Source organism: Uloborus diversus, chromosome 4, assembly GCF_026930045.1.
Source record: "Uloborus diversus isolate 005 chromosome 4, Udiv.v.3.1, whole genome shotgun sequence".
NCBI classification, from domain to species: domain Eukaryota; kingdom Metazoa; phylum Arthropoda; class Arachnida; order Araneae; family Uloboridae; genus Uloborus; species Uloborus diversus.
Window position 1 is genome coordinate 169,162,958 of NC_072734.1, and position 11,271 is coordinate 169,174,228.

Consider the following 11,271-nt stretch of genomic DNA (forward strand, 5'->3'; position numbering starts at 1 on the left):
TGCGTATGTATGTTATGTTTGTCGCATAACTCATGAACGGTAAGTCCTAGAAAGTTGAAATTTGGTACGTAGACCCCTAGTGGGGTCTAGTTGTGCACCTCCCCTTTTGGTGGCATTCGGGTGTTTCTATAGGGGTCTTTTGCCCTTTTTTGGGGGGAAATCATTGTTAATTTCAATGTAAACTCAAGCGGTGTTATAATTTGGCGGACACTAGATGATATATCGCCATTTTGGTCGCCAGGTTTTGTCACCTACTTGTTGTTATAGTGCTTATCTTGTGTTGTGGTCTAGCCATTAGCTTGTTCTTCCAGTCTGAAAAGCTTCAGTTTGCTTTGTGTTTCTGTTCAGTGAAGATGGATTATTTCTTGCACATATAATTCTTTAATTTAGTCCCTAACTTTTTGCTTTGAAAATGTAAATAGTGATTTGTTTTATGAAAATGCCATGGAAAACGAAATTCTCTTCCTTGCGGTTGGAAACAACACATAAAAATGGATGCAAGATCAACACATACTGCGTGTAGAAAAGGATGAGTTTAAAGCATTTTTTTCTGTTTGTTCATTATCTTTCAATGAAGAGTTTCTGTAGGTCTAGTCCTCAATGAAGAAAGATAGGACGAGCAGAGGAAATCCCTCTCACAAACGAAGAACAATTAAACAGAACAAAAAGAATGCCGGAGAGACTTCAAACAGCTATAAAACAAATTTATCTTGAGGAAAAAAAATGTGTGAATATTGAAGATGAAAAATTATTTTGATCTACTAATAGAAAAAGCATGTTAAATGGACTTTATGAAGAAGAGTAACGTAAAATCCGGAATATTTTAACATTATCAGTATAGATTTTTTCAGGAACCAGCAGAAAATGACGTCGGAAGCGGGATAACATTTGAAACGGACAACGTAAAATCGAGGTTTAATTTAGGTAAGGTTCCCGTTTAGATAACCCCGGTCAGTTAGTTAACCCAGATTCAAATTGTAAGATAAAAAATTTCTACTTCAGAATCTGGTACTGTGCAGAAGAATTAAAGATTGAATGCATTCTATTGCAGTTTTCAAGTTAGAATTTGAAGCGTTTGATCATACACTACGAAAATCAAGCTCATAAATTACATTTAAGTTAGCAAAACTTGATATTTGTAGTCCTAAAAATGTTCTAAATTTAGTACAATGTCGTTTTGAACGCGCAAAGTGTTTATTTACAGTTTTGTATTTACTTGAACAAGCTCTAAAATGTATGTAGATAGTTCGGTTAAATTTACTTAAAGTTGTAGCAAATCTGACCTGACTTTTCGAATAATGAAAAATGAGTGATTATTAATAACATTTATACTCATTATTAAGGTGATAATGAAGTGAAAATAGAGAACATGAAATATTTATGTGTTTTTTTATGTTAGTCTTCATACATGACGACTGTATCAAAAGAAACTTTAGTTGTGTTCTGCATATTATTTTCTCGGTAGATGCAAAATATTTTAAAGAACTTTTGAGTAAATTTAAGATAGCTGTAAGAGAAAATTCGCAGAATCATCTCCAATAATTTTTGTCTAGTATTACGTATACGTAATACCTTTTTGTACTTCGCATTCACTGAAATACAAATCTTTCTGTGATATAAATGTTTGTATTTAAGCAAAAACTTAAGAAACGGATAATTTGCTCAATGACTCCTAAAAACCGTAAATATATTAAAAATGAACAAAAATTCTCTTCTCTCTGTATTCTGTGAACGTAAAAGTTGACTCTGGAATTGTTCATTTTTTGAAAAGATGCATCGCATGCTATGTTAGTAAATGCCCTCAAGAAAGTCATTTCCCTTATCTGATGCTTTTCAATGATTTGTATATCAAAATAGTTATGAAGTTTCATATTTTTGTATTGGTAGTACGCAGATAGTAGACACATTATTATTATTAAGTCTTAATTATTCGTGTATGGACAAGCTGTTTTGAGGATTATTTGTGCAGTTTGAAAATCGCCTGACTTTCCGACTTTCGTGCATTTAAAAAAACTTCGAAAAACATTGACGTTTTTCCATATTAGCAGAACATGCACAATAGCCAGCAGGAAATCAAATAGTTTTCACACTGAACGGAAAATCCGCAAACCAGATAATCTGTACAAGAATAACCAAGAGCCAGAGTATTTTTTAATTATAATATCTTGTTGAAATGTTCACATTGAGTCTCTAAAAGAATGAAATAATTTTAAGATTTTCTCACTTATGATGGTGATTATCAATTTGTTTTGGAAATAGTAATGAACTAAAACTGGGAAGAAACTTTTGAAGGATCATACCAGGAAACCACACGAGTGGTGTAGTTATGAAAAAAGTTGAAATAGGTGGCAATTAAAAGATCATACTGAGACTCTTTTTTATGCAAAATTATTATTTACCAAAATGCCTCAGTTATCGAGATATAAGGTCATAAAGTCTGTTGAATTTTTAAGAAAAGTGCCAAAGTTAAAGGCTTGGTAATAAATTGAAAGTACATGCGATTTCACCGTCGCATGTGGCAGGATATACATCTGCAAAGCGTGTGAAAGATTCATTCCATTTTCCACGGAAACTTTGCTAAACTTGGCGACATATATAACATTTTGGCTGATTTTATGGCCTCATATTTCGATAACGGACACGAGGGCAAATAATTTATGCATCCAGAAACATGTTTTACTCATTGAGAAGATTTAACTATGATTTTTCAATTACTACCCTATTTAGCCTACTTTCCCACTAAACGTCAGAGAAAAAAAGAAAAAAGTATGAAAGAAGGCTTAATGCATCTTGAAAATATCGCGAAAAAAAAAGTCAAAAATAAAATAATAATAATTAAATAAATATCGAAAAATTAAAAATTGGAATGTAGGGTATTGGAGATGGGGAAAAATGTCTGTCGGGCGGTCTGTCTGTCAGTCGGTCTGTCCCTCCCTGATAACTTTTGAGTGAAAAATCCGATTCGAACACATTTTTTTTGTTCGAAAGATCTCGGTGAGGACACCTCATTCCTATACTTCACTTTTTGGTTTGAACTATTTTTCGTTCAATTTTGAACAGTTCAAAAAACTTAACATTAGCGCCTACGGGGAATTTCAAGGCAGTTCCGAACTTAGAGGCAAATTTGCTTCAAACTTCGTAGGAAAAAACTTTTGATTAAAATAAAAAAAAAACATGTATATAAAATATCTTTTTGATTTGAACAATTTTCCGTTCAATTTTGAGCAGTTCAAATCTCTTAACATTAGCGCCTACGGAGAAACTGAAAGTCAATGTAGATTCCGCACTTGAAGGCGGATTTACTTCAAACAAATTTTGTTGGGAATAACTCTTGACGACAAACTTCCGGCTTCGACTCCAAGAATTTTGGGGCACCCGACTCCAACTCCGACTCCTGTGCCCGACAATTAGTCGGACTCCGACTCCCCGACTTCGGCTCTGACTTCGTAGCTTTTATAAATTTATACACGGAGGAAAAATGACCGACTCTGATTCTTGGATATGCGACTCCGACTCCAACTCCTTTATCACAAATAAGTCCGACTCCGACTCCGCAAACATTGACAGATTGCGGACTCTAAGGGAATTGACCGATTCCAACTCCGAGTCTTTAAATTAAATACCTTCGGCTCCCGAATCTGACTCTTTTACCCCAAAATGAGATTGACTGCGACTTCGACTCCGCAGCCATGGTTTTAACTGTGAAGTAATTATTGTTAATATGAGTTGTTTTTATTTTCACTCGAAAGTTTTAATTTATGCATTCTATTTTCGGTGGATAAACTCGAAGTCCTTTATGTTTCTGCATAAAGATATGCGCAGACGACAATGAAAATTATTTCTTTAAGTTGATATTTTATTGTTTTTATTTATTTTGGAAAGTACATTAATTCATTTAAAAAATCATTTTTTTGGCAACAGGGGAAAAACAAAAACGATTTTTTTTTGTTATATGATGTATTTATTTTAATAAGCGTATTAATACTAATTATTTATTATTTTTTCTTTTTGAAAGCAGTTAAAGAATTTTTTTCTTTTTAATGGAAAGGAGTGTATAAGCTGCTTTTTTTAAAAGGTGCTGCTATTTTATTTGTTCGTTTATTTATTTACTTTTTTTACGCATCTTATTTTTTTGATGAGTCAGACATATTTCATTCCTAAAAATCAGCTTAAATAATAAAAAATTATGTTCGAAACAATGGGGTCGTTTCCAAAATTTTAAAAGTATTTTTTTTTTCTGAAAGAGCATGGCTTAAAAACATAGGATCCGACCACTTTTTAAATCATTTGTTTAAGTTTAATATTTAAAAAAAAAATTACTTAAATCGGTGAGCTTTCATTATTTATGCTTCTGCCGATGACATCACAAATGATGAAATGCCATTCACAGATTAAAATATTTAATTCTCATCTTTACTCACGTGTATTGGCAACGATATGGTTGATAGCAAGCATAGAGCGCAGTTTTAGTTCGCTTCTTGATTATCATAACGTGGAAACGTGGTAGAAAGATGCGCCAAAGAGCATCATTTGTGACGATTTTGAAAACAAGACGACGCCTTGTTTTCAAAATCGGACGTTTTAAAAAATTAATTAAACAATAACTGTTGGGAAAATAAAAGTATTTTCTGGGTCCATGTTCTTTTTTTTTTTTTTTTTTTTTGCTTATTCTATCAATTTCAGTGACAAAAAGTACCACTTTTGACTGAAGGAAACAACCCCATTTGCGATATTAGCTATCTTTGAGAATATTAATCAGATACAGTGGCTCCCAAAAGTCTTCGTACACCTACGACTTTCATCGAAATAGGCCCCAATCCATTGGTTAGAATTAATATTTCGGAATAGGTATTTAATTATAAGATCTATGATCAACTTTTAACAAAACTACATGAAAATTTTTTAAACAATATTAAAACTTAATTTTTTAAAAATCAAAAACCAAAAAGTGCCGGAAATTTTATCTCACAAAAGTCTTCGTACACTTTATAAAATGTCTATATATTATTGAATAATCTAACTTTTGATTAAGTTATTAATTAGTAGAATATCATACAGTATTCATAACACCTTTTAAACGTCTGGGAATAGATTTTATTTTTCTTTCTTTCTTTTTTTTTTTGCGTAATTTCTGAGTAAATGTTCAACCACACTTCGAGTCTCACTGTTTCTAGCTCTATTTTCGTCCTAAAGCCCTATTTTCGTAATCTAGCCTCCAGATATCTCTAAATACGTTACATTAAGTTAAAATCTGGACATGGGGGGGGGGGGGGTATTTTCTAAACTTAAGGACAATTTTCGAGGCACTAGACGCAAACGTTGAAAACCGTGTGCTTCTTATCGTTATCTTGATAAAAAAAACAAAGCTGTTTCCAATAACCAAATTTTTGGCTAAGAGTTCAAAATTGGTTTTTAAAATATTTAAAGGAACAACATGATTCATTATTTCATCAAAAAATTACAAACTACCAAATGCTGATGCTGATATGCACCCTCACGCTAGAACACCTCCACCGTCCTGATAAACTGATCCAAATAAGTTCTTAAGATTAAGTTCCTAATTTTTTCTTCTACTTACAGTTATACAACAATTTAACCAAAAATGTTAAATTAATGTTTATCTGTAAGTAAGACATGATTCTAAAACGATTTTAGCTTATTTATCATTGATTTTGCGACGAAAAGCGTAAGCTTTCTGTTTTACGCACGACCAAGAACATTTCTGCGGGAAGAGGTCCCATTTATTCCAGCTAATCAGAGAACTTGGCGAACACTTTTAGGTGAATATTAAATGTAAAATGTTTCATTTAACTCTGCAGAAACTTTTACAGCACTCAAATGTGTATTTTTCATAATTTTTTTAACTTTAAATCTCCGATCACGTTTTGTCAACTTTGCCGGTTGACCTTTTCTTACCTTGTTTTCGATCCGATGACTTTCTTTAAAGCATTTTATCAAGCACTTTACTATACAAACAAATAAATTAACTAATTTAGAGACATTTCAAACCAATTTACCGCTACTGTGGGGAAAAAATTCAAATTTTGAATGGTGTTTGCTGTTTTTTACGAATACCAGCCTTTTTACAGTAATAAGCACAATATTAAGGAATAAATAATCAAAAAAATAAAGCCAAATGACTTATAAGGGTCAACACAATGCAAAAACATCAATAAAACGACATATGATAATTTTAATCATGAATTTATTCGAAAATATTTGAGTGTACGATGACTTTTGTGGCGTGTTATTTCTCTGTCTCTTCGTTTTCTGACTTATTTCGAAAAAAAAGATCCGTCAATATTTTGAAAATACCAATGGGTTGTATTTAGAATGACATAGGAATGATGTGAAAAAATATTGGACTTCATATTCGAATTCAGTTTCGAGTTATTTTGGTTTTACTAAAAAATTTCAAAGTGTACGAACACTTTTGGGAGCCACTGTATCTACTAGAAAGTAGATATGGGTATACGGGAAAGTACGCTCGTTTAGTTGAACTTCTGGTTTGTTTGTCATTTTATCGTATGATTTCCTGATTAGTATAAAATTGAAATTCAAATATCTATCGGATCTTTTCGGTAAAATATTCCTATCTGGAGATCGTTACTGTCGGCTTTTTAGTAATCGTTTCCGCTCAGCACAGATCTGAATGGTTGATGCAAACAGCAATGATTTGTGTTTGCGCAATATGTTTGATACTGGAGTATCCTTTTGGCTTGCTTGATCTATTTTATTTTCTCGTAATAGGGACACAATTTTTAGATCCCAGCATTAATTTATGCGTAGGAAGACAGACGAGGTAGATATGTTTTCTCTATATTCTTAAACAAAATGTTTTGAAAAGAAAGCTTAAAAATTGATTGTCTGCCTGAGAAACTCATATAATAATTGTTTTCCATTCATAAAATTTCTTAAAAAATTAAAAAAAAAAAAAACATTTTTTTGAGGATGACTCATAAACAAGAAGTTTTTTAAAATGACAATGATTTTCTTTCCATTTTTTATTTTGTAAAAGATGCGTTCCATTATTCGATGACATGCTCTGTCAGAAAAAATGCAGATTTAATTGACAAAGCAACTAAAATTTGCTAAAAGTTTATAAGAAAAGGCAGAAAAATAGAAAAAAAAAAAAAAACTTGAGTACAAATTAGTGATTTTTTTTCTGTTTACAAAAAGTGGCGCAATCAATACTATCATTAATTTATTTCTGTCACTATACACTGATTTACAAGTGTTACACACGAGAAATAAAACCAAAATGCATCTACATTCTAATTCTATGGGGTAAGGAAAACTTAACCATAGTATATCTTTTTTAAAAATTGTATTCCGGAGTGCGCCCTCTGCTCTCACCAACCCCCCGCAGATTATTTTGCAGTCTTATTTGTTTCATGAAGAGCTCTAGATTGGGTTTTTTCCCATTTTTCAAAAAAAAAAAAAAAAAATCTGAAAAAGCATGATCAAAAACATGGGGTAAAGTTCTTTTTTTCTTAATTTTGACTCTGTTTCTCGCTTAAAGAACAATCTTAAACGACATTCAGCCGTTGTTTTCATTTTTTCTGCTGACGTCACACGTGAGTAAATCGCTAGGGTTACCAGAATAAAGTTTCAGGACACTGCCAAACATCACTAAACGCATATTTCATTTAACTAACAATGCTCGTTCCGTTAATGAATTGCTCGCGGTGAAAAAAATCATCAAAAGGCGATCTCTTGCCCGAAAAGACGACCACGCGCTCGATTCAAGAAGGCTTTCATCACTTGTGACGTCACACAATGAAACATTTTGGTTTTGCAATCAGATATTTAAAAAAAAAAAAAAAATCAATCGAAGATTAAATGTAGGGAAAATGAAGTATTTTCTGGGTCCATGTTATTCTTTTTGCTTATTCTACCAATTTCAGTGACTAAAAGTAGTACTTTTGACCGAAGGAAACGACCCCATTTCCATCTAAGATTAATTTTATAAAAACAACAACAACAAATGAAAATCACGTCCTTTATCTAGTAGATAATAGAATTCAACTAAAGCACTCATTACAACTAGAACACCATAAAACTCCTGGTCCCATCCGAAGAAAAAAGAATCTATTCAGAACACTAATTACTAAATTTAAATAATTAAAAAAAACAATAGAAACCGGTTGGATGTGCATAACCTGAAGTTCCGACTAATTTGCACCAAATTGTAAGGCTGCAGGTGCTACAGGGACCCCCGGGCGTAGAAAACTGACGTAACGTTTAAAAAGTCGTTTTTAATAAAGTATTACGTATACTGTGATTTAATAAATGACTGAACGAGTAAATGAAATGAAGTAATCTCCTTTGCTCAGCATGCACTAGACAAATTGTAAAAAGCATTTAAAATAAAACTAGCGTAATATTCAATAAATAAATGTTTCACCGAAGTTTAGTAGGTGTTAATTAATGCTTAAAATGTTAATAGCAAGAACTTTATCTTTTTATTATAACAAAAATAGTTTTTGACTTCCAACAAAACGTTAAAATATGAGAATCAATTCTTTTAAATTTTTTTGGATAGTCATAATATGCTAGAAAAAAAGAGATAACTTTTTTTTTTCTGTCTGGAATACATTACATGAATTACTACATAGTTAAAATATTATCAGGTAAGTGGCGCTAAAAACAAAGTAAGTATTTCACACAATGTCTCTTGCCCAATTTATTCCCATTTTACACATTTCTATACTAATTTATATATTTCATATCGCTTACTCCTTTCAAAAACGGCCTATCTCAAAAATTAGCGGTTTTAAGTTATGTCTTTTTTTGAACTGCCATGATGGAGTAGCTTATCTCTGCAAGACTTGCATTTCTATAACTTAATATTTCCCCGTTAGAGAACAAAAGTGCCGTATTTGCATTTTCAAGTATTTTCGAAATGTTTTTTTTCAAGAATGTCACATCTTTGGTTGTGCTCGATTTATTAGGCATGAAACATCTGTGTTGTGTTTGCTGAAATATGATATTCTTGATTCCGAAAACAGTATTGCACACAAAAAAATACCATTTTTTATTCTTGTTTTTTAAATTAAGATCGCGCTTTTTGCATTTATGTCGATATTCTAAGGAGAAAAATTATTAACAATAATGACATATTTTGATATACTTCAAATAGTATCTTTGAAATTTAGTGCAAGAACGTCCTAAATAAAACGCAACTTTTTAAAACTTACTCCTTTTACACTTCTTCTTCATGAAACAGAGAAAAAACATCGGATTTTCCTGAAATAATAATAATAAAAAAAAGCCTTATGTGTAAAAAAAAGTTCAATCAGTCGCTTGAAAAATAGTTTTACTTTCTGATCCCTCAGTTTCAATTTTTGAAATCGCTCTCCTGAAAAATCACATTTTTTAAGATATGACGTTGTTGAATGGAGTGAGCGATATGTACTCCATGCAGTGCATTCGCAGTAAATTCGCTATAAATATTGATACAATCTTTGAATATATTTTATGTTTGAAATAGTATGCTTCATGCTTGTAATTCAGAACTAAGGAAATGTATATGTATTTATTCTTTATGAATATTTCATTAGCTAGGTTTTTTTTTTTTTTTTTGGTATCCATTTTGAAACCCATTTTTGGGTACTCAATTCCTCCAATTAATTGGAATATTTGTTTAAAATGACGTTAATTTTTACGGAAGGTTCTCGTGAAATTATTCCTGTTAATTTGTATTGATGCTTCAATATTTGTTTCATTTTGAATTGATCCATCAAGTACTTATTTCTTTGCATTATTTAATTTAAAAATGATGTATTTATATTAATTTTATATTATTTTCATCATATTGAGTATTATAGATTATTTATTTGTACAAAATAATAAGTTAATACATTCAGGCATTGCCAAATGAATTCACTTCTCTAATAAAAGTATTTTTAGAAGGTTACTAATACAAGTATATGTATCAAAAAAAACCTCAATATTTCAGTGCATTGATGTTTTAAAGTATCAATTTTTTGATCGATTTATCAATACCATAAACCTTTTAATTTCAGACATCGATGCGGCATCTACTGTTTGTACTTCTTTTTTAAACAAAAGTCAGTCAGTTTTTGTAAAAAATATTGTTGTAGCATGTTTACTGGCAAGCTTACATTTCTACCAGTATGTTGTGGGAGAGAGTATGTTTGTGCTACTAAAAGTCTTAATAAAATTCCAGGTAATAACAGAATAAATAAGTTTTAAAAAACTAATGACCAGTACAGATTTTTTACCCTTAAAAACTGTAAGGAATGGAGAATGAAAGTACATGGGTAAAATTTTGCAATAAACATTAATACTGCAGACCAAATAAATTATGGAAATGCACAACTTGGTGAACTTCACTGTGATGGGCTTCCATATGATGCCCATGATGGTGCCCGTGGTGATGCCCATGATGATGTCCGTGGTGGTGTCCGTGGTGGTGTCCGTGATGGTGCCCGTGGTGATGTCCATGATGGTGCCCATGGTGGTGCCCATGGTGATGTCCATGGTGGTGTCCGTGGTGATGTCCATGGTGGTGTCCATGGTGGTGACCGTGATGATGTCCATGGTGGTGACCGTGATGATGTCCATGGTGGTGACCGTGATGATGTCCATGGTGGTGACCGTGCTCATGGCCATGTTTATGTCCGTGCTCATGGCCATGTTTATGTCCGTGCTCATGGTCATGTTTGTGTCCATGCTCATGGCCATGATGGTGGCCATGATGATGACCATGATGATGACCATGGTGATGTCCATGGTGATGACCGTGATGATGACCATGATCATGATGGTGTCCATGGTGATGTCCGTGATGATGACCATGATCATGATGATGGCCATGATGGTGTCCATGATGATGGCCATGATGGTGATGATGCCCATGATGGTGTCCATGGTGATGGCCGTGGTGATGACCATGGTGATGACCATGATGATGATGATGGCCGTGGTGATGGGCATGATGGTGTCCATGATGATGTCCATGATGGTGACCATGTTGGTGGTGATGGCCGTGATGATGGCCATGGTGATGTCCATGTTTATGGTGATGGCCATGAGAATGATGATGATGATGGTGATGATCAGATTTCGTGTGAATTACTATGTGTTGCTTTCCTCTGAAATAAAGCATCATGTCAGAAGGTTCGTAAACAATTAGTGCAAACATTAAATTTTTACTGAGAAAACAGTTCTGGAACTCTGATGTCGTTGAAAATATTTACAATGAATCAATTGATAGTGTTTAAATATATCTATATTATAGTGTTT

The 11,271-nt window shown here is 32.6% G+C and overlaps 1 protein-coding gene across 1 annotated transcript in view; it reads right to left on the bottom strand.

Moving 5' to 3' along the window:
• Nucleotides 1-11,058, bottom strand: part of LOC129220979 (uncharacterized) — a 46,407-nt gene extending 35,349 nt beyond the window's left edge. The window contains exon 1 of the mRNA XM_054855415.1: nt 10,343-11,058. Coding sequence (XP_054711390.1) covers nt 10,343-11,058 — 716 coding nt within the window. The remainder of the gene's footprint in view (nt 1-10,342) is intronic.
• Between the last annotated feature and the right edge of the window lie 213 nt (nt 11,059-11,271).